This window comes from Sycon ciliatum, chromosome 1 (assembly GCF_964019385.1).
Source record: "Sycon ciliatum chromosome 1, ocSycCili1.1, whole genome shotgun sequence".
Taxonomy (NCBI): domain Eukaryota; kingdom Metazoa; phylum Porifera; class Calcarea; order Leucosolenida; family Sycettidae; genus Sycon; species Sycon ciliatum.
This window is the reverse complement of record NC_088643.1, coordinates 80,045,990-80,070,011: the sequence shown is the minus strand read 5'-3', so window position 1 is coordinate 80,070,011 and position 24,022 is coordinate 80,045,990. Positions and strand designations below refer to the sequence as shown.

The 24,022-nt window shown below is 47.2% G+C and overlaps 2 protein-coding genes across 2 annotated transcripts; one reads left to right on the top strand and one right to left on the bottom strand.

Moving 5' to 3' along the window:
* Nucleotides 1-678: 678 nt before the first annotated feature.
* LOC135805739 (uncharacterized) lies at nucleotides 679-6,454 on the top strand. Its single transcript, XM_065319827.1, has 3 exons — nucleotides 679-1,098; nucleotides 2,196-2,381; nucleotides 4,263-6,454. Exons 1-3 carry the CDS (start codon nucleotides 931-933, stop codon nucleotides 5,874-5,876), a joined length of 1,968 nt encoding a protein of 655 aa, XP_065175899.1. The 5' UTR covers nucleotides 679-930; the 3' UTR covers nucleotides 5,877-6,454.
* A 1,587-nt stretch (nucleotides 6,455-8,041) lies between these two features.
* LOC135805740 (alpha-soluble NSF attachment protein-like) lies at nucleotides 8,042-23,888 on the bottom strand. The gene is made up of 11 exons (XM_065319828.1): nucleotides 23,685-23,888; nucleotides 23,334-23,413; nucleotides 22,282-22,398; nucleotides 19,353-19,399; nucleotides 17,259-17,336; nucleotides 15,845-15,900; nucleotides 12,617-12,701; nucleotides 11,571-11,675; nucleotides 10,891-10,959; nucleotides 10,503-10,553; nucleotides 8,042-8,561 (listed from the first exon to the last, which is right to left on the bottom strand). The coding sequence occupies exons 1-11, from the start codon at nucleotides 23,768-23,770 to the stop codon at nucleotides 8,460-8,462; spliced, it is 876 nt and encodes a 291-aa protein (XP_065175900.1). The 5' UTR covers nucleotides 23,771-23,888; the 3' UTR covers nucleotides 8,042-8,459.
* Between the last annotated feature and the right edge of the window lie 134 nt (nucleotides 23,889-24,022).

Sequence of the window (24,022 nt, the reverse complement as noted above, 5' to 3'; positions counted from 1 at the left end):
TGATGTTGCATGGTGGAGTCTTGTGTTTCAGACTGACACACACAAAAAAACACAAAAAAAGAGAGGAAGGGAGATGATGGTGGCATGATGCCAGTAACATGTTACCTGCATGCCGGCCACTGACACTGTCTAAGCTGTGGCAAGAGCCAGCCTCATGACATGGGCCCAGCACAGACTGTCCAGTGTCCACCATCACTCATCAGTGCAGTCATAACTATTCCAGCCCCATGATTCCACTTGCTGGTATGCAGCGTGACATGTGCGTTTACCGCGCATGTGACACTACAGCTGTACAGTCACACAGCACTGCAAAAGCTAAGTGCAGTGATTTATGGTATGCCTATACTAGCACCTATGCCTGGTGCAGGTAATGGCTACTAGTACTAGTATTAGTACTAATGCTACGACTGAGGCGTGCATGCAGTCAAGAGTAAAGACTTGGAGTTGGACTGGCTGGGTAACTCGGATCCATGCATGCGCATCGCCCAGTCAACACGGCGTGAGTTTTGCTTGCTCGATCGAGTAGACCTACTCGAGTCGTGACTCACGCCACGGTCCGGAGTGCAGCCCTTGTTGTTTTGAGTCTTGTCGTAGATGTGTATGGTTTTCTTCTTTGACAGCTACTAGTACTACTCGTACAGTGCAGTCTACGTCTAGTGTCTAGTAGATCTTCTAGTACTACTTTTCTAGTAGCTAGCGCGCACCGCGCGGGTGGTGTAGGTCTACCAACAGAAGATCTTCCATGGTGTGAAAACTGCTACCAGTACATTCTAGAACATATTTCTGTTTCGATTGGACTACAGTGCTCAGACTGGTTGTTGGGTTAGCTAGCACAGGCAGAGATAAGTAATCAGTTAGCTAGCACGGGCGACAAACTCGAAAGACTAACCGGATCGCTCCTGCATCTCACAGAGTTAGCGACTCAGCAGAATGGGATCAGACGCTTGCGATGTCAGGGACTCCGTACAGCAGAGTTTGGAAGCGCTGGAGAAAGCTGGTAGCACGGTACCGCAGCTCGCTAGGACCTGGATAGAAGCCCAGCTGCTGCACTTGTCTTCGAGCTCTACCGAGAACCTGGCAAATAATGGACAGCGACAGGTAAGAAAGAAAGGAAATAACTAATTACGCAATCACGCAGCACTACAACCAGGGAGTCGTAAAATACCGGGTATTTACGACTCCCTGACTACAACTAAGTTACTTCAGCGCTCCAGCGGCGCTTGTTCGAGCTGTATGATCTGTTGGAAAGGCTGATGCCCGCTGTAGCGATGTAGGTTCAGAGATCAAACTACCACCAAACTAAAGTAGTTACTTGAGCCCTGCATGATCGTATTTCACTGGTGATTACCGGTATTAATTTTTTAGGGCTGAGTTATGGTTCGGGATCGGTAATGTTTCCATGGTAACACCACAATGCACCCCTTCCCTTACACACTGGGTAGACATGCGGAGTAATACATGTACATGAATTTGTATACGTGATGTCATCTGCGACTTCGGGTTTTCGGGTACTATTTTGTACCCGTCTACCCGAGGTCCTCACGGGTAGCACGGGTACCCGACTACCCATGCACGCCACTAATTATTTTCATTGCTTGTGCTACGTAGTAACGATGCAGTACCTTCCATGATCTACGTAATCTGGTAATCATGACCGTATCTAGGACATGTGCACCGGTGGATTGCAACGTTGTACGAGATTTAGTACGTATAAATTATGCCGCGGAAAAATTATACTGATTATTATTCAAATCAAGGTTGAGATACACATGTATGTGCTTGTATCCAAGTGTGCACTTCTTTACGTCCACCGGACCGTTACTCATAACTGTATCTGTTATTACGCGCGAGCTTTGCTGTCAAGATTGACTACACTGAGTAGAGGGAGATTCGTCTCTCCAGTGAGAAGGCGGTATTGCTGTGCCCCGAGTGAATTGAAGTAGAAGAATACAACACTCTTCAAATACAACACACACAACTATTGAACACGTTGAATACAACGACTTAGCACGCCGGAGCTAGCACAGACTCACGCAGCGGCTTAAATGAGTGCGTGTGTGTGCGTGTATGTGTGCACGCGTGTGTGTGTGTGTGTGCACGCGTGTGTGTGTGTGTGCACGCGCGTGTGTGTGTGTGTGTGTGGGTGTGTACGTGCATGTCTGCGTCTGTGTGCGTTGAACTGCTTTATAATTCAGGATCCGGTGGCATCCACAACCGATGTTCTTGTTTCTCTACTTCAATCAACAAGCACATGCATAATTGTGCTATTGGAGCAAGCACTCAAAACAGATAATGTGGTAAGGGACCTAAAAGACAATGTGCTGCAATTGCAGGGAGATTTGGATATGGCCAACTGCAAATCTTCGAAGGCAGTAGAAGCAGTAAGTACCACAATAGCAGTCTATCATCATTGACCATGTTTCTTTCACATACATGTATTTGGTTTGGGCCCGGCTTTAGTGCCCGGATGATAGTATGCATGTAGCATCCAATGCGGATATCCGCAGCTGCGGACGTGGAACCATATGTTGTAGTAATCAACAGTGCTAGTTTTAAAGGGGAAGTTAAGGCAAAAAAGCAAAAATCAAAATTTCACCAGCTGTAGTCGTCGGGGTGCTGAGTCGAATGGTCTTGGTCCGAGAAAGCTGAGACGCTCCCTTCCTACTTGAATCCCAATCGAACTCGCGCACTTCCACCGAAACTGGGTGACTGCGCCCTACTAGATGGGGATTTGTATGCAAAATGTCACTAAAAGCGCCATTTCGTTCTTATAAAAGCACGGATGACCGCGATTGGCCCATATGTTGTAGTCTTGTGGACGCTGAGTCGACTGGTTTTGGTCCGAAAAGGCTGCGATGCAGCGTTCCTCCTTTATTCCCAATCGAACATGGTTGAACAAGTGGTCACGTGCTCCTGGGTGCCCAAATCACCTGGTCACCACGCCAGCAGGCGACAACTTTCACACCAAGGTTCAACTCGAGTGACAGGACTGCACCCAAAAAAGGTCAAACAGGCTAGTAAGTGGTACCCTGCAGGCACGGTGACCAGGTGACTGGTGTACGCAGGAGCACGTGACCGCTTGTTCAACCATGTTCGATTGGGAATAAAGGAGGAACGCTGCATCGCAGCCTTTTCGGACCAAAACCAGTCGACTCAGCGTCCAAAAGACTACAACATATGGGCCAATCGCGGTCATCTGTGCCTTTATAAGAACGAAATGGCGCTTTTAGTGACATTTTGCATACAAATCCCCATCTAGTAGGGCGCAGTCACCCAGTTTCGGTGGAAGTGCGCGAGTTCGATTGGGATTCAAGTAGGAAGGGAGCGTCTCAGCTTTCTCGGACCAAGACCATTCGACTCAGCACCCCGAAGACTACAACTGGTGAAATTTTAATTTTTAACTTCCCCTTTAATAAGTAGTAGTTTATATGAGATCCACACAGTGACTGGTTTAGCCACCCGCACTTGTAGCAAGTTACTGCTATTACCAAGAGTGCATAAACAAGAGTATGCAACTGTGGTTATGGCCCAGTGTGCGGCGCGCTGCCTTCATTACGTAACTTGCCTTCATCACGCTCTGAAAGCATGCATTCAAACTCACAATTTCTCGTACGAGCCCATCCGTTTTTGCTCGATTCGTTCCAGTACCTACACAATCTCTGAATTCTGGCGCGTGAACTCCAGTTCCGTACGAAAGTTCATTTCAAACCAGAGGGAAAGTGCGGTGTTTGATTTTCCGCAGTGCGCGGACTGCAGCTGAATGATGTAATGAAGGCAGCGCGCCGCGCATCTGGCCCATAGAAAAGAGATCACAGTTGCATACTCTTGTTTATGGACTCTTGCTACATGTATTACCTTCACCGTAACTGCAGTTGGATCCCGGGAAAGATACCCAGATGCCGTCAATCCTTTTTCTGCACCTTGTCCTCACCCGCTTACTGAGGTGTGTTGAGCCCATAAGTGGGATCATTTCCAAGTCCACCCAGAGTTTGGGGATTTCAGGGGATGTCGACCGTTAGGTGGTTCAATAGCCAATTGAGTCATCTTTCCTATATTCCTTTTGAGTCTTTTTCCCCTCTCCCGGGGAGACCCACGTAATCAGTTTTGGCAGTGAGCAAGTACAAGTGTTTGTATATGCTTAATTAAAAGCATGTGTATGTGTGTGTGTGTGCGCGCGCGCGTGCGTGCGTGTGTGTGTGTGTGTGTGTGTGTGTGTATGTATGTGTGTGCATTATGTCGTATGACTTGCAATCGGCTTGCAGCGTTGTGCAATGGAGACCGAGATGGCAAAACTAACCACTGTCATTCAGGAAAAGGAAGATCAGCTGTGTATGTCTACTCAGGTAAACATGGAACTAGAGACTCAGTTACATCAATTTTTACAGCAAGGAGATGAGAATATTGGTGTGCACCTACCTGACTTTGATTCAAATGGCACCGTCCAGACACAAAGTCTTCATGAGCCCAGATCAACATCTCGGAGAACCTCAACAGTGCAAGACCCGGTCATGACTTCTACTGAACAATCAAATGAAGCCGTAAAGAAGCAGCTAGCCGACTCCAAAACCATGATCCAAGTGCCACACGATGAGCTTCCCGCAATTATATCAACATTGGAGGGGGAGCTAGTTGATTCAAAGGATATGAACACTGATCTAAATGTACAATTGTCTGCATTGAAGGCCTCGAATAAGGAGCTTGTGATGAAACTGGAGATGCAGGCCAAGGAGCTGCGGCAATCAGCTGCTGAGCTTGAACATCGACTGCAAGAGAAGTGTAGAGAGCAGGTGCAAGAAATTGAGCATCTCTTAGCCGAGAAAGAGGACACTGTACGGGCCTGTGAGCAGTATCAACAAGCTATCGCTCTTCATAAGGAACGAGAAGAAGATGTGCGAGACAAATTGTTTGCAGCTCGCCAAGAGTCGCAGCAGATCCAGAAGCGATATCGTGCTTTGCTGGAGGTAAGCAGCAAATTAATGCAAGAAGTAAGGAAACAGAAAGAGCCAACGTCTATCCTGGAAGTTGATCAGGCACCGCACCAGTATACTTCAGTACCTGAACCAGTTCTGACAGAGGCCAAGGGTACACAGACACGCCCTCCAACGAAGGAGGAGTCTCTTTCAGTGACGAAGATTCTTTTTGGTGTTGAAAAGTTATGTGCGGACATGGACGAGACGACAGCACAGCTGAAGCAGAGCAATTCCAACCTCAGCACACCATACCCCGCTACAAGACAGCTGAACAGGCGTAAATCAGGAAGCCAGCAACACTTGCACGTACAACAACGTGACGAAAGCACTCCACTGGTTCAGTCGCTCAGCGCTAGCGATTATTTGTCTCGTGGTTATCCGTCCAGGGCGGTGGCTGAATACGGTATTCGTTTGATTGATGAATCACTGTCCGGCCTGGCTCACAACCCACCACATATGTACCAGGCACCGGCAGTGAAGCGAGTGTTTCCGAATTCTGGAATCATGGACTCTGGTGTAGGTAATTCATATCATTCTCAATTTGTCAGGCCAGCAAGTGACTTGGCGTCCCTTAGCCTTGATCAGTCACCGCGTAGTGCATTGGCTAAAACACATGATAAAGATCAAGTCGACTTTCATACTGACCAGTCCGAGCCCCATTCTCAGAGATTGCAACACAAACAGTCACACCATAGCCATGGGTATGCCATTGATCAGTTCAGCCGGAATCAGCCTTCACAGTTGTCACAGCAGCAGCAGCGCCACCACCAGGACGTACCAGTCACTTCTCGGAGACCGTCATCTTTTGACACTGCCCATTCCAAGCATCATCGTGACGAGGATCTAGCTGATGCACCAATTCGCTACCCACCGGGGATAAAATTGGCTCATGCGAGAAGTCACTGAGAACACATGCGGTATTGAGTGGCCTTCTTTCCTTATTTTATCCACAGCTTTGTATTGTGCTTCTGTTTGTCCAATAGAATATGCACGGCGGCATAATGATGTGCTGTTGAGGTTTCTCAACCGCAAGTCAGTATCATGTCGCAGTCTCTACGTATGTGCACGGCCTTGGCAGCAACGTTTCTATGTGTATGCAGTGTGACAGTGTGACTGCATTAGCCTTGTCCACTTGTCTTTGCAATCAACACTCCCTACTAAAGCAGTGCTGCCAGTTCCGACACTGCCTTGAATTACCACTACATACTGTACTTTCATTTCCCCATTTACCAGTACATGTATTCACTATTCATTTGAGTGCTGCCTATTATAAGTATGAGATCATCCGGTATTATTTCTTCAGAATAATCAGAATATCAGAATATATTTTCAGATGGATTAGTCTTAGAGACTTCCCAATGATCGAATGCGGTATCCCCTTCTCGCGACTGACTCTTTTCAGTACATTTGTACATTTCACTGCTGCCCCTGTACTGTACCATGGCAATGATGATTGAGCCACATCATATTTGGCCGGGATGAAACACGGAGTCTACAGTGCTGCCCAGTAAAATCCATTCGACCCAGGCAGTGTCGCGTGCCAGGGATATTGAAGTAGTTGGGAACATCACTGCCAGTGCAGTCGTGTAGCTTGAAGCCTGTAACTGGTGTTACTATCAGCCAGTGCAGTATATACATATTATAGTGCAGAGAGCGCTCCCAGGCCAGAACACATGCACTGTGTGCGTACGTAAGTCCTGGGCTTCTTGTCTAGGGCAACGAACACTATAATTATGTAGTTGCATAATGCTGATTGTAGTCCGAGTCTGGAGTTGAGGACTGACCTGGGTTCCCCGTGCTAGGAAAAATTGTAGGGGGGGGGGGGTCGGGGGTAGGGGAAACAAACAGTTCACCCATTTTTCTATGTTCCACTATTGCCTTGTCACAAAAAAAAATAAGACATACGGGTGCACAGAGCACCCGGAACGATCGATTTGTGGCCACATTTTCGCTGTGTCATCTGAAAAACACGAGTAACGTTAGGGTGGTGCACCGTCAGTGGGGGGGGGGGGGGGGGAGCAGTGTACTGTGCCCCCCCCCCCCCTGGCTAGAACAATGCTGACCCTATTGCGAATAATGAGCAATGGGGCTATACTGCATCCCACTACTACAATATTTGCCAAAAAACGGCCAATGCTGCATGTATCGTTGTCGACTACTATGTGCAGCACTGGCCGGATTTTTTTGCGAGTAATGTAGTCTAGCCCTATAATTATAGTTGTACATGTAGGTGCACACCATAAATAAAGCTGCAATGCGCCATGACCAACGTTATATCAATCGGTCATCGTACATGTGTCGATTGTTATTTTTCCATGTAGTTTATCTGTCCCTCCAGGAAATCGCGATTCCATGGATGCTACCAATTTCGCGATTTTCTGCTAAATCCGCTATTTCCCCGCATTGTTGTCGTTTTCTGAACTAAAAAAAAACAAACATATTTCTGCACTTTTCACACGGTGCTTTCCATGATCATGTTGTTTTTAGTACGACTCGTACTACAGTCAACTCCGCTAATAACGACTGCGGATATAACGACAATTCGCGAATAAGGACAGAATTTCCATGCGATGCCCCGCCGAGTGTCGTTATAAGCGAAGTTGACTGTACTCCCGAGTAGATCTACTGCGCAAATCGCGATTCTACGGATGCAACAGATTTCATGATTTGGCCCTAATCCGTACTTTCTGGAAATAATTCCGCGAATTCCGCACTTTTCGCCGCATTTTTTGTTGCTTTCTACCGCAAGTTTTCGAGACTTTTCGCAAATTGCCGCGGAGACAGATAAAGGCCCATCAAGACACCATACTTGAAACTCCTCGTCCACCGATAACGAGAATTCTATTCCCATAAAAGGCAGTGTGCTAAAGCCTTCTGCTCCGCTTGGAATTCCCGTCGCAGAGATTTGAGTGTAAGCAGTGCACGTAACTATGGCAACAGCGTGAATATTCGAAACATTCGCTTGCAATCATAACTACTTTGAAACTTTGAGTATAAACGTCGGACGCCTGATCAAGAGTACACAAACCCTTTACTGGCTCTTGAGTCTTCACAACATGTGCAAACAGTCATGATTGTAGCATCTTGCACAAGATTTACTTCGAAGCACTAGTAAAATTTCATGATTATCATCCAAAGAACGCGTCTCTTGTAAACCTACCTACACAGACGCAAATGCAAAAGCACACTTTGTCAAGCACTTGACTTGAAGAAAACAGAGCACGCAGAAAAAATACGATATGATAGGCACAGTAGTTGTCAACAGTAGCGAGGGGATTGTGCGTAATATAAAAAATAGGAGTGCCAGATGCAAGCTAATCGTCAAACAGCACAAGCGTGCATGAAATATAAAAGAATTAGCAAGGATTCTGGGCTGGCACCAAATGAGCAACACACCTGAGACAACAAGACAAAAATAGCTAAGTACACATGTACAATGTACCACTAACATAGTTCACCTATACACAGCTTAAAAGTAAATAATGCGATTTACTTCAGGTCTGGCTCGCCATCCAAGAAAGATCGCTTTACACGCAGCAGCATACTGGTGAGCCAGGGGTCGAGACGGCTGATCGAGTCATACTCTTTCACCTGCACAGCAGCAGAAACGGTAGCAGCAACAGCGAATATGACTACAATGCACCCAGGCACAGGCAAACACGCTCACAAATCTGAAGAGAATACAAGTGGCATGCTTTCTAAGGACGGTGGCGCACACGGTACAGCATAGCCTCCACTCACACGGTACAGCATAGCCTCCACTCACGCGCAGTGCAGACAGCATTGCATTATGGCTTCCACACACACCTTGACCTTTGACGCCCATCGCCAGAGGCGATGATAGCAATGCCACGGCATAAGCCATATCAACTTGTACACACACACACACACGGAATGCATAACCCTGTGGTACACAGTACTGCATACACTCTTTGCATATGGACGGCCCGCAGCCCTGCCCTTGAGATCCTGTGAAAATGTTCGAATTGGTGGATAACATGTGTGGTTTTCACCTACACAGATGCGAAAGGGTGGAAGAAAACCTGGATTGGCATGAACTTATATCCAACACTTGTGTGGATGCAGAGGGACTTCCTAGGTGCCCTTCTCTAGCTTTAGCCAACAAGAAAAGCGCCAGTGCTGCCCCTGAGGCCTGCAAAGCCAGCAATTCATTGTTTTCGTATACACGCCGTGCACAGATATTCTCCATCAGCTCTCCACGACATGTGGGTCACTTGAGTGCGATGCCGCAGACCATCTGTATGCTAAGGGTCTATCCTCCACATACAGAGCATACAAGCCAGTGTAGCCCACACCGTACTGAAAAAGCCTCCACACACACACAACGCTTGTAGAGCATTTCACCCGGTACATGGCCATATCGTTCTCTGCCTGCCAAACACCAGGAGGCCATGGCCACGTGAACGTCTTCAACAGTGAGCCACAGTGGCACACAGAAACAAAACACCAAGCCGACTTCCTCCTGGTCCAGCTGTTGCCAATAGGGAGGGACGTAAAAATTCAAAGAAAATTCGGCCAGATATGTTTGAAAGTTTTCTTTGGGACTTCGCGCGGACGAGCGTTGCAGTTTTCTCATAAAAATTTAAAATTTCACGGTTCACCACCCTCTAGGATCAAGGCGCAGATGCAACTCCTAAGTGGTGGGAGGTGAGTAGATCAGACCCACCACAAAGTGGTCAAAGACCAAAATCCCATTCATTGCATCCATAGGCAGGCAGGCATAGTGGGATGGTCTAAGACCATGATCGAGAAACAGAGGGTACCAGGTTCAAGTCCTGCTTGGGAGCCGAAGGATTTTTCCAGCCATGCTGCAACCCACAGTTAATTGTAGGGGTGAAAGTTGGCACTGAGATCCCGAGTTCGAGTACTCGTACTCTGATTTTCTCCGATCGAATATTCAAGTATTCGAGTATTCTTCATCTCCTAAAAATTGCACACCGAGGGCCTTAAAATCACATGATACAACCCTGATTGAACCGAGTGGCAGTCATTTTACTCGGGTATATTGAATTATTGGTTGGTGGGTCATTTGGGCTCTCTCTACTCGTGAACAAATGTTCACCACATGGTCTGCACATCAATAACTGCCGACTGCTGCACTGAAACTACAGATTTCTGTGGAAAATGCATGTACCATGTAAGAACGAGTACTCTGATTTATTCCGAGTACGATTATTTTTGAAAAAACCGAGCGAGTACTCGAGTATTCGGTATAATTGTTTCACCCCTAGTTAATTGGGACGCCTGGCACATAGAATGCGTATTATTTCTAAGAAATCAGTTACTGAGTATTACGAACACCCAAGTTCCAAATTCTATGCATAGATGGGTCAGAGCTTTGTTTGGAATAGATGTAGGTCAACTTTTTCATTCGGAATAGATGTGGGCCTAACATTGTGTTTTGTCTTCGGAAGTGGTGCAAGTTTTTTGATTTAACTGTAAGTAGCAATATGTACCTGCGGGGGGGGGGGGGGGGGTACTTTGGTCACATGATCATAAACAGCCACTTACTGCAGCTGTGAAGGCCTCAACATCCTGTTCTTCATGAGCTGAAAGTAATGTCTGGTGAAAGTACACGACAAGGACAGAGAGCTATGAACACAAGAGAAGAACCTCTCACACTAATCGCACTCACGGCAGCGAAGAGACATGACTACTTGCTGTGATTGCTGAGAGCTGGTTTCTATAAGCCTAACTGGCTGCTGCAGTGGAGCTATTAGTTCTTGCACACAGCAATACTGAAGACGGCACTGGTCGTGCCGCAGAAAAGAAGAGCAAATCATGACTTGCCAGCAATTCTGTGCTACAACTTGTAAGCAGACTGAATGTCATATATCATCATGCTAGAAACGTTTACACCATACTACGTGCTTGTAGGTGGGCACTTGTTCAAGCTTACCTGGACAAACTTGCCCTCTCGTGAATCATTGAAGGCTGGATAGAGGCCCTGGTACTTATCTAGTGCTCCCTGATCAGTCCAGGACATTTGCAAAATACACACATCCACATATCCACACATACACATGCACACACACCCACACACACACAGAGTACATAAAATCTTGTTCACCGAGCGCAAGCCTCATAGAGTGCACATCAACTGGAATCCACAGGTGTGTCCAATAACGGCAATAAGATTCGATCTTGCCACAGGAGACACTGATGCTGTGTTTTTAAGTACACAGATCAATGCTCATAATCATGAGTACACGTGCATGGGCCGAGCACAAGTAGTTTCGATTAGGAGATTTCTTCATCCCTACAACAGAATGCTACTGTGCCTGGTGAACAATGCATTTAAAGTGTTTACAGGGCACCAGGGTAGGTGACTTTACAGGGCACCAGTGTAGGTGAGTTCCATACAATGACGTACAGGTACGTATGAGAATTGAGGCCAATATCCTCACAATGGCCTGGGGCCAAAAGGACACAGTGACACCATGTTGGGCTGGGACAATTCAGCTCGTAGCTGATTCATACAGCGGTGTAGTGCTTCCCTGCCAGGCAGGCCAAGCCTTGCAGCAAGTGACATAAGTGACATTTGCTGTAAGAGGCCCGGCGAAGTTTCTAAAAACTTACCGCTCCACGCAGTGGATCCACACACATATTCAGGATGGACGCCTTGAAGAGGTAGTCCTTGGCAGACCATTTCAGCAGAGTGTTGTCTAATGCTGTCGTTGCACACTACAGCATTGCAGTGCAGAAAGATAGAAAACAAAGAACAGATACACTGTACTCGTACTTGAATTGAATGCATTGAAACAAAACTGGGATGCCAACTAGTGAACAGGGAATCAAGAGTGATTGAAGAAACAAGACAGGTAGAACCAAGAGTCCATAACCCAAGAGTATGCAACTGTGATCTCTTTTCTATGGGCCAACCGCGCGGTGCGCTGCCTTCATTACATCATTCAGCTGCAGTCCGCGCACTGCGGAAAATCAAACACCGCACTTTCCCTCTAGTTTGAAATGAACTTTCGTACGGAACTGGAGTTCACGCGCCAGAATTCAGAGATTGTGTAGGTACTGGAACGAATCGAGCAAAAACGGATGGGCTCGTGCGAGAAATTGAGAGTTTGAATGCATGCTTTCACAGCGTGCTGAAGGCAAGTTACGTAATGAAGGCAGCGCGCCACGCATGCACCCATAATCACAGTTGCATACTCTTGGGTTATGGACTCTTGGTAGAACATGATAGAGTCAACAAATCAGAGCTGACAAATCCGATAGAAAGTAACCATCCGTACCACAGTCATTACACACGCCATTACACCGACAATACACCAAGGCAGCAAACAACGATAATACAAAATCTCAAAAACACAGGGTCATGCTGCTGACACGACATCATACAAACACTAGGCTATGCACCGTGGCTCTGCTCTATTCACGCGGTCAAATTTCTTTTGCAGTACAGCCAGTCTCGAGAACAACGACCCCCGGGTACAACAACTTCCAAATAACGACACCATCGGCAGACCTAGTGACCACTCGTCTGCATACTGTAACCTCATGAACAATGACAACTCGCGAACGGCACTTTTCTCGTGCACCATCGAGGGTCGTTCTTCGCAATGTTGACTGTAACTGCATTTTGCATGGGTAGGTTTTTAAACCTATCTCACCTGCTCATAGATTTCAATTGCCTGTTCATACTGCTCCAGCTGTGCACAGAAGTGAGCTACCTTCAGTAAACACTTGTTTGCAGAACTGTGATCAGAAACACGCACACGCATATGCACACACACACACACACACACACACACGCACACACACACACACACACACACACACAGAAGAGAGTAAAGGAGGGGGAGAGAGAGAACCAGAAAGAGAGAGTACATTTTAAGTATGACAGATTTCATTTGTAAAGAGAAAAGGACCTATAAGTTACTAGTTTATGACTAACAGTACACCAAGGTAATGAGATAATATACAGTCAGATAGTGCGACGACAAGGCACAAAACTGACAAGGATATTGAGACATTAGACGACCTGGCACCTAGTTCCAACACATCTACGACTGTACATTATCTCGTTACCTCGGTGGACTGTTAGTCATAACTAGTAACGTATACTGTATATGTAATTTTAGGTGAATTTAAATTTCGGTACCAGGGACATGCCAGGTTTCAGGTGTAATGTAGAATTAGGTGACCAGCTTACCCTTCACATACAGCACATACTCTAGTGCCTTTTAGGTGTAATCCAAATTTAGGTGCCTGAATTCTCTACCGAAATTACCGAAATTAAAATGACACCGAAAATAACGTGTTATGCAGTACTGTAAGACATGTATATATAACGAGGAAGCAAATCTAACGTTTTAACGGATGACATTTCTTCGTTATAATAAGATCCGTTGAGGCCGTACTGCTTCATATATGCTGTGTGTGGATATGGCAGAATACTGCAAGATCGTTAACATATCTTCTCGTTAACCTATGAATTTTGGACAATCGTTAAATTTGCGACTCGTTATAATAACATGGCTTACAGTAGGTCCTTCTCTCTTTACATAATTATCACTATCGGCTCAACATCCGAGATTTCATTTGTTTCGGAGAAAAATATTCCATGGCTGGAATTCCTGATTTTCGTGTCTAAGTTAGTGCCCTCCTACTTGTTTTCATGTATTCTGCTGCAGCAGCCTTGTCAAAATAGAAAGGCAACGGGTCGGGCAGCAGCAGCGACGGCATCAGGAGCAACAACAGCCACGGCAGGAACAGCGCAAGAACCGCAGCTGCAGCAGGAGCCACAGCTATTCCCGATGGTGCTGATCCAGCACCAAAGCACACACACACACACACACACACACACACACACACACACACACACACACACACACACACACACACACACACACACACACACTGAAAGGAAATTGACGTTGTGGTAACATAATACTATTAGTTATTTATACTTGGAGATGTTTGCACAGCGCAACTTACTTACCTGTATTCTTGAGTCCCACATAGTAATATCGAATTGTTGGGATCATGGAACTGTGGCATGTTGATATCTAATCCGTTTGTAGCGATATGACTTCTTTTCTATTCTGTTCTCTTGTGTCTGGCTTCATTTATTCTGTTCAAAGACTGCGTTTCTTTGTATTTGTTTATCTGTGATTTTTGCGTGTTTCCACATTTATTTGAGCCGCGTGGCTGTGCATCCGCGACGCCACGGGCCTCGCTCTTTTTCAGCCGGACTTATGCCATATCGTGCATGCGTACGCTGTAGAGATGCATATGCGCAGACTCGTGCGTACTACTGTTGGCTTCCTGACTTGCATTTAGGTTCCTGTGGTTGTCTTTTTCCTGGTCTTTTTCGTCTTGCTCTACATACATTGAACCAATATGTCAACGATCTGACTGGAGTGCTTGCTGTGTGCGGAGCGCACTATTCCTTTACAACGTGGTGCCGAAACCCGGGATCGAGTGGAGCGAGATGTCGAACCTGAGGTTAGACTCGTTCATACACTCCTACAGAGGGAAAAGCCCCTACAGAGGGAAAAGGGACGATTTCGAGGCTTTTTGGTCCAAATTTATGGTAACGGCGGCCCTGCAAACGTGGGGCACTGGCGCGAAGCAGATGGATAATCTGCCGTTGTTTTTGGATGGCGAGGCCTACACTGTGTGGGACGAGATGCCGACAGCGGATCGTAAGGATCCTGATAAGGTGAAAGCTCAGTTGAAGGCGGCGTTCGGCGTCACGCCTGCCGATGCGTATTCCAAATTCACGTCACGGACACTGAGCGAGGAGGAGTCCGTGGATAACTACGTGGCGGATTTGAAACGTCTCCTGACTTTGTCTGGTCAGGCGGTGGCTGCGGATGGGACGAGCTGTATCCTCATCGAGCAATTCTACGCTGGACTGCCACGCTGGACTGCCACGCTGGTACGCGAAGGAGCTACGCATGAGCGGAAAAGCCACGATCATGAGTTGCGTGACATTCGTCCGCGATCTCCGCAGTGCTGAGCAGGCCTTCCAACCGCACCGCGACGTGGCAGCTGTCAGTGCAACTGCCCAGCATAGCGTGGACAGTGCTGGTGGTTATCGCGGCCAGGGTGGCGCAGGCCACAGCCGTGCTCCACGGTCTGTGTTGTGTTACGAGTGTCGCCAGACGGGTCACTTTGCGCGCGACTGTCCCGAGCGACGCCTGCGTCCTGAGTCACGATCCAGGGTGACGTGCCATTTCTGCGACGTTGCAGGACACGACGTCAAGGATTGTCGGGTGCTGAGGGATTACGAGCGGTCCAAAGCGCAGACAGCTGCGGCTGCGCCGGCTGTAAGCAACAGCGAGCGGTGCCTCTGCATGCCTGCGGGAGGGAATGTGCCTCGAATTCACGTGGACGGGTGTGCTACGGAGGGAGCGGACTGGCGCCGGATCAAGGCGGCAGTTGATACGTGTTCGTCACGCAGCTTGGTCACCCGCCGGCTGGTCGAGGACATGCACCTGTCTGTGTCTCCCTCCAGTGACAAAGTGCTCACGGTTGACGGAAGCCCCCTGGAGATCGCCAGCAGCGTTACGCTGCGCGTATCACGGCAGGACGGCGCCGTGCGGCTTGATGAGGTGGCAGCTCGCTTGCTGGTGGTGAATGACCTGTCGTCCGTCAACACCGGCATGATCATCGGGCATGACCTCATTGCCGAGTGTGGAGGTGTTAACCTCCAGTACGCTGAGAAGGAGTTAGTGCGCGTGACGTTCGACCAGGGCGCCGACGTGTCGGCTGCATCTACGGCGACTGATGCGACCGTGGACGAGCCCCTTGTGCACCCCCAGAAGCACGTGCCGGTCCACACCCACACACCCACCCACACCCACACAACAGTGGCATAACCAAGTGCATACCTTGTTGACTCTTCACCGCGATAGTAATCTGCTGCTTGCTCATAGTGCTGAATGGCCTGCACACACACACACATTGACATACATAAACATGCACACAAACACACACACACACACACACACACACACACACAAACACACACACACACACACACACACATACACACACACACACATACACACACATACACACATACTTGTACTTGTTGCTCACTGCCAAAACTGGTCACGTGGGTCTCCCCGGAAGAGGGGAGAGAGACTCAAAAGGAATCTTGGAAAGATGACTCAACTGGCTATTGAACCGCCCAACGGCCGACACCCCCTGAAATCCCCAAAACTCTGGGTGGACTTGAAAATGATCCCACTTATGGGCTCACCACACCTCAGTAAGTGGGTGAGGACAAGGTGCAGAAAAAGGATTGACGGCATCAGGGTATCCGTCCAGGGATCCAACTGCAGTTACCCCTGCCCCCAGTGAAGGTAATACTTGCTACTAGTGTAGGTGGCTAAATCAGAGTGGATCTGATCTAAGCGTCACTAGCATCATTGATTACACAAGAGTTAATCTAGCCAGAAGCAGTCCATGGTTAACAGGTATGTATACTTCAAATAGAAAGGATACGAACCCTGAAACCAACAAAGGTGGCAGATACAACAATACACCTTCAAGCAGCCGAGCCTGTTGGCAACAGACCCAACACAATCAGGCATAAGTGTACCCACCAACCGGACTAGCTGGCACCACACATACACACATACACACACACACACACATACACACATCCTTCCTTCGCCCACTGCCACGATTGGCTATGTGTCCCCAAACGGGGCGACTTGGAGGAGTGCTGTCTCCGGGACGCGGCATGAGGCCCTGCGAGTCCGGCGGGACGTGAACGGCTGTTTCACTGTTTGTTTTTTGCCTTTGCGGAGCGACGGGAGGTGCAACTATGTCTAGCGATGTCTTGAGGACGGCTGAAACGGCGTGTGCAGACCATACACAGGAGTGGTTTCACGGCAGGTTGTACACGAGAGCATACCACACTGTAGACTCCATCCTGACACCTGGTTCTCCACTCAGACCTATCATCTGCTGTTTCAAGCCACTCATTCATGCCAATGGACACCGCCGTCAGGTCATGTTTGATTGGGTCTTTCTTTCATCATACACACATACACACATACACACATACATACATACATACATCATGGGGCAACATGCCAGAACGGAACAGGACATTGGTCAGCAATAAACAAAATCTGGCAAGAAAGAGCACAGAACTCTACAGAATAACAGCAGGAGTATGGGTAATTTCCACAAACAGCACTTCAACTACAACACATCAAAAATCGATGGTTGTGTTGAGCGGAACTACAGCTGTCGGAGCTAAGACATGTTGGTGTGTCCATGAAACGTTACCTCCTTGATGTTGGCATCTTGTGTTTCATACAACTCAGCGATGGCCATATGGTGCTTGGCAGCAATGTTGAACCGTCCCTGTAAGCCAGTGAGAATCATGGGAAGCAGAAAAAGATAAGAACACATGTTTCCATTACTATGAACACAATCATGCCGAGTGCAATCCAAAACAAACTACAGGTACATATATATATTATATAGCAGACTCAGCGGAGGACGTTCAGGTTGGTTGTAACTCTGAGTTTCATGCCGCTAGGCAATCATCAGACAACTGATACTCTGGTCTACCCAACAGTATGCTTATAAACACATAGGGCCACAAGCATAAACAAATTTAGCGCTAAATCTGGTGGGATTATATATATTTAAATAGAGACGTAGGCGAACAAAATTTGTATACACACAACAACAAGGTTGTCAGTTTCATAACACTAAAAGCTTTTCACCCATTTTCATCAGTAGATACATGGGAATGAGCAAGAACGAAAACGAAGCCAGAATTTATACTGGGGGTAGAGAATCAGCAAGAATATTCTTACGCGCCTCAAGTTCACACTACACTACCATAAGAATGTATGGAGCTGTGGAAAAATGCGGGAAACAACACATGAGGGGAATGCAGTACCAGAACAAACACGTGATAAAGTTGTCAGTCCGGTTGCAGCTTGAACAGCCGCAGCACCTTGATGTGCTTCTTTTGTCGACACAGCTCTGGCCTCAAACTGCGAATGTACAGCGCCTCCAGTGTGAATCTGCGCGCGCTGTTCCGGGCTGGTGTGATGACACTGAAGCTGCTGTTGCGTTCTTGCGGGATGCATTCAGGTTGCGCCTGCAAATGCTTTGTGATGGCGCTATCACTTGTTGCCACACGTTTGTCAGGCGGCTTCTTGTACAGCTTGTCTGGGATATGCTGCTTGATCCTTTCCGAGAATCGTATTATATATATATATATATATATATACCCCCAGTATAAATTCTGGCTTCGTTTTCGTTCTTGCTCATTCCCATGTACCTACTGATGAAAATGGGTGAAAAGCTTTTAGTGTTATGAAACTTACAACCTTGTTGTTGTGTGTATATAAATTTTGTTCGCCTACCTCTCTCTCTCTCTCTCTATATATATATATATATATATATATATATTAACTGGTTTTGAGGGAAAGAGACAAACGGGAAAAGTCTGAAGAAAAAATTGACCGTCACCACCAGGACTCGAACCAGGGACCCTCGCTTGTAGCCAGCGATGCTCTAACCACTGAGCTATGGTGTAGTCGTCATCCAAGCAGAGGCCGTTCAACGTTTTCTTCAGACTTCGTAACTCACACTTCCTGTGAATCCACACAGGCGGGTGGGACGCAGCCCTCACTGTAACCCACACACTTCACGTACAAACTAGCACGCGGGGAGCCCCAAGATATATATATATATATATATATATATATATATATATATATATATATATATATATATACTAGCACATGCACATCGAAGTGCAATGTAGCACAGTCACCAACATCATCAGGGTGATAGAACTAGGACTGGCATACATGCCGGTAGAACTACAAAGTAGGACTGGAGTACATGCAATGGTTGGCATAGCTCAGAGGTACTTTCAAGTTAACAAGTTCCTATACATAATCAAGTAGCGTGCTCCACTGTCCGAAGAGTGCTCAATACCCATATAGGGCAGAGCCTTCCACACAAAAGGGAGAGGGGAAGCTGTGTCGCAACTCTGAGTTTCACGTTTCTCTCCCTTCGTGTAAGTTTCTATACAGCGTTCCTATGATCGGCAGTGGTTGTTGCACAAGGATACAATAGTAACAACACAGCCGTTGATAGTAGAGTACTATCCAATTGTAACAAGTGGTCAGGCCTCATCGTTTACATAGAACACAAGTTAATGGAAACAGTACTGCCTGCAGATGGAGTTACTGAATCTCTTAAATCTGCACTTGTCAAGCCCCGCCCCTCACTTAACCGAGCAGACACACACACACACACACACACACACACACACACACACAGATCGTTTCTGTGCATCATACATGTGCAATGAGTGCACAAAAAAACCCACAGGATCTTTGCCAAACTTACCATGTCTGTGAATATCTCAATTGCACGTGTCAAGCAACTGATAGCTTCTGCATTGCACAATATATAAAAAAATAAACAGCAAAGGAATGGGGTTAGCAACTCCATGCTAAGAATACACACACGCACGCGCGTATAAATAAACACGCGCACACGCACACACACACACACACACACACACACATACGAGCAAGCACGTACCCACACACATATACACGTACAAAGAGTCACACACACACGCACGCACGCGCGCGCGCGCGCGCGCGCGCGCGCGCGCACGCACGCACGCACGCACGCACGCACGCACGCACGCACGCACGCACGCACGCACGCACGCACGCACGCACGCACGCACGCACGCACGCACGCACGCACGCACGCACGCACGCACGCACGCACGCACGCACGCACGCACGCACGCACGCACGCACACACACACACACACACACACACACACACACACACACACACACACACACACACACACACACACACACACACACACACACACACACACACACACACACACACACACACACACACACACACACACACACACACACACACACACACACACACCTTTGACCTTTGACGCCCATCGCCGGAGGCGATGATAGCAATGCTACGGCAGAAGCCATAGCAACTTGTGCTGGGATTACACCATTCAACAGCTTGCAAGGCTGAAGAATTGACCGTCACTATTCAGCCTGGTCTACACCATACAGCTATTTGGAGTGACATTTTCTGGCCAGTGAATCCCTTTTTTTGGTCTTTTTTTCATTTTTTTTCTTTATTTTCCTTTTTTCCCGCACACACATCACACCACATACTCCGGCATGCACTGGCTGTTGGTAACCACCCAGGAGAATGAAAGAAAAGTCAGGAAGAGTCTGAGAAAGAGAAGAAAGACGTGTGTGACCATAATCGTCGGGAATCGAACCCGCAATCTATCGATTGGAAATCGCTGCACATACCACTGCACCATATGGGACACACACACACACACACACACACACACACACACACACACACACACACACACACACACACACACACACACACACCTTTGACCTTTGACGCCCATCGCCGGAGGCGATGATAGCAATGCTACGGCAGAAGCCATAGCAACTTGTGCTGGGATTACACCATTCAACAGCTTGCAAGGCTGAAGAATTGACCGTCACTATTCAGCCTGGTCTACACCATACAGCTATTTGGAGTGACATTTTCTGGTCAGTGAATCCCTTTTTTTGGTCTTTTTTTCATTTTTTTTCTTTATTTTCCTTTTTTTCCCGCACACACATCACACCACATACTCCGGCATGCACTGGCTGTTGGTAACCACCCAGGAGAATGAAAGAAAAGTCAGGAAGAGTCTGAGAAAGAGAAGAAAGACGTGTGTGACCATAATCGTCGGGAATCGAACCCGCAATCTATCGATTGGAAATCGCTGCACATACCACTGCACCATATGGGACACACACACACACACACACACACACACACACACACACACACACACACACATGTAAATGTACACGCAGTGCCATACACACACTGGCACATAAAAGTAGAGCAGCACACAAAACAAATACCGTACTGTCTTCCAAAACTTTGTCTTGTATTCTAGTAGACGCCTGTTTTGAATACCATCCAGACCTCAAAACGACTACTTCCTCCGCGTCATTAAAATTGTCGCTTCCCAGAGCGATTTTTCGAATATATTTTGTCCACTCGAAGGGCAAAGAAATCAGCTAGAAATTGAGGCAGAGCATTGTCGACGGACCAAGCTTTAGTTTGTGCCCCCCCCCCCCCCCCCCCCCCGCTTCTCTGCACTTGCAGCTAAGGTCGACGTCTTCATCAGAGTTTGAGGCAGACCCTTCAGCACTCAACAATACGCTGAACAAGACGCGCGGTCAAATTCAGGTCAAGAAACTTCGTTTTCAAGCGATCCAAGCCTCCCGGTGGCAGGCGATGAAGGCAAGCTAGCATTTTTCAAGTACACTGTAACGACCTTCCAGCGGGATAGGGTGAGCAGTTTCGCACCTTCTTTCCTTGGCAAGCGCTTCGCTGATGTTGTTGGTGTTTTCAGACCTGCTACCTTCGCAGCCACATGCGCCACAAGTAGCGCATTTTAGGAATTTGAGACCGCTTTCATACCCATTCTTCCAAGTTGCTTTACGTTTTGTTTTTGCCATCGTCAACTTCAGCATTTCGTATTCAGGAAAGATACCAGGATTCTTATACCCGAGCTTGCAGTCTTGATATATGCCCACGCGAACGATGTGGGAGGGCACAAACTCCAGAAAACGAAATGCGCTCTGGGGCGGAATAGTGCGGAGCGCGATGAATTTGCTTGGTGCGGAAGAGCGCTCCGACAAAGTTCGAGACCACCACGGCTTCAGTGACAAGTCGACATTGCGCAGGAAGGGTCGCACCAGTGTTCGAACACAGAAAACAGCGATTCCGACAGTCTGACTAAGACGAGCCAAGTCTCAAATATTGCGATGTGCGAAGCGACAATTTTAATGACGCGGAGGAAGTAGTTCTGTGGGAATACACAAGCTCTGTATGCCAGTGTTGTATTCAGCTCTGTATGCCAGTGGTCTATTCAGCTCTGTATGCCAGTGTTGTATTCAGCTTCTACTAAATTCTAGCTCATATTGTTGGTGTTGAGCATATGCGCTGAGATCCCTATTATAGGCACATCGGTCTGGCTTTCGTGTGGACATCAACAGAAATACCTGATTTGCAAGGAAGTCCACCCTCACACCGGTTTCAGCAAGAATAATGACGACTGTTAATCAAGTCTGTTATACATGATAGCAGTGTGGGCATTAGTGCTGTGAAGATGGTAGCCCAATATGCACACAGTGCAGACCAACTTGATAGAAAATACATGCAGGACCAAATTATGACCGAGAAGACCTACCTTCCACATTGCATTTCTTGTAGCAGTTTGCTGCTTCCACTAGCTGGCTAGCACATTCATGCCGGCTCTGAAGACGGTTTTGCAGGTTGGCAACTTCGACAAATGCAGCTCCGGCCTCTGTTAACAAGCACACCATAGACATTTCAAATGCAATGCAGCCAAAGACAGGGCTGAGGCACAGGACTTTCTGATAAACACAAGTATAGATAATTATATTGACAGGGCAGTAGTAACTAAAGCACACAGTATAGGAGAGTTGACTGTGCCGGCAGCCACAGCTCAAATTCCCATGGCAACAGATGAATCGGCAAAGGTACGATCCTTCCATCACGTGCAGCCACTTTGAAACGCCTAAACAACTAAAAAATCGCCCCTGCGGCTTAGACTCCGAATGCTGGCCGTGAATCAACCAGTGATACAGCGTGCCGTACGTAATATGCATGTATGGTGTCATTAGACTACTGTATAAGTACAAATTTTCGTTCACGAAATCTTTCGTTATTTCACTCCAACAGCCTGCTTGTTACGTACTAAATTTCGTTTTTGGTCGAGGTCTGTCACCCCGAACGTTCAGAAAAAAAACTAGTTTGGTACAAACTTTAGTTATTTCACGTCCCCTAACGAATATAGCGAAAGTTAATTCCAAACGAAAATTTGTACTTATACAGTACGTTTCCTGCACAGAAATCCATTCTTGCAGTTGTACGGTGCTTCTATGTTGTCAGTTCAGAGTGAGGGACAAACGAAGACACTTTCGTGGAACATCAGTCGTGCTTCTCAACGTGTTAACCATTGATAAACGTATTGTATGATACTAGTACCCATCAAGTTTGGATGACCAAAATTTCAAAAACTGACGTGCGGCGTATACTGTACTCCGAATGTCAAAAAAGATACGAATTTTGGGCCAGAAAGGGGGGGGGGGTGCTTAGACCCCAGTGCAGCTAAAATTTCCCCGGAAATACGGTACTTGTACCATTTCACTTGAACATGACTACCAGCTTCACACAGGCATTCAGAAATAAATCCAATCCAATCATGGGGAAACTTACTGTCCCAAGCTTTGGCCATCTTGTAGGCATTGCCAGCGCGTGAAAACATGTCTGATGCATCTTCAAGCTTCTGTGTTCCTCTACGTGGCACATGAATAAAGGCACGAACAAAAGAACAAAATAATTATAATTACGAGCTGCACAAATTCAAATTGAACATCACCATGCTAATATTCAACATGTGATACGTCGATTTTTGATCGCATCGATGGTGAAACTGACTGTTCGGAGGGAATTGAAGAAGGGGATGTACAATACTACAACATTGGAACGCATCCGCTCAACTACTACCCCCTTCTTCCCAACAATGCTACGTTTTATGAAAGTATCGATGAGTATGTCAGCACTAACCCGAAGATTCCACCGAGAAACGATTCCGCCGATGCTACTTTTCTCTTCGCCTCCTCAACCAGCTTCGCAGCCTTGTCCTCACTCATTTTCTCAGGTCAGCATATGCCACAACAACCTATGAAGCAACGGTCCTCTACTTTATTTAGATAAGACCAACATAGGAATATCAAGTCACACAATCAGTGCAGGTGTAGTCGTCTGGCTTCGACAACGCAACTCAAATCTGAACAGACCAGAGAAGAGATCGATCTGGAGATCGGAAGATAGATTTTTGAAGCGACGCTGACGTAGTCGTTGCGTCAACCAACAACGACCTGTTTTTCTTGTGGAATGACATC

Coding starts and splice junctions, on each gene's coding strand:
- LOC135805739 (XM_065319827.1), top strand. CDS start 931: ATGGGATCAGACGCTTGCGATGTCAGGGACTCCGTACAGCAGAGTTTG. Junction 1,099..2,195: donor CAAATAATGGACAGCGACAG/GTAAGAAAGAAA, acceptor TTTATAATTCAG/GATCCGGTGGCATCCACAAC. Junction 2,382..4,262: donor CTTCGAAGGCAGTAGAAGCA/GTAAGTACCACA, acceptor ATCGGCTTGCAG/CGTTGTGCAATGGAGACCGA.
- LOC135805740 (XM_065319828.1), bottom strand. CDS start 23,770: ATGAGTGAGGACAAGGCTGCGAAGCTGGTTGAGGAGGCGAAGAGAAAA. Junction 19,400..22,281: donor CAAGAAATGCAATGTGGAAG/GTAGGTCTTCTC, acceptor TGTGCAATGCAG/AAGCTATCAGTTGCTTGACA. Junction 10,960..11,570: donor TGGATCCACTGCGTGGAGCG/GTAAGTTTTTAG, acceptor TGGACTGATCAG/GGAGCACTAGATAAGTACCA.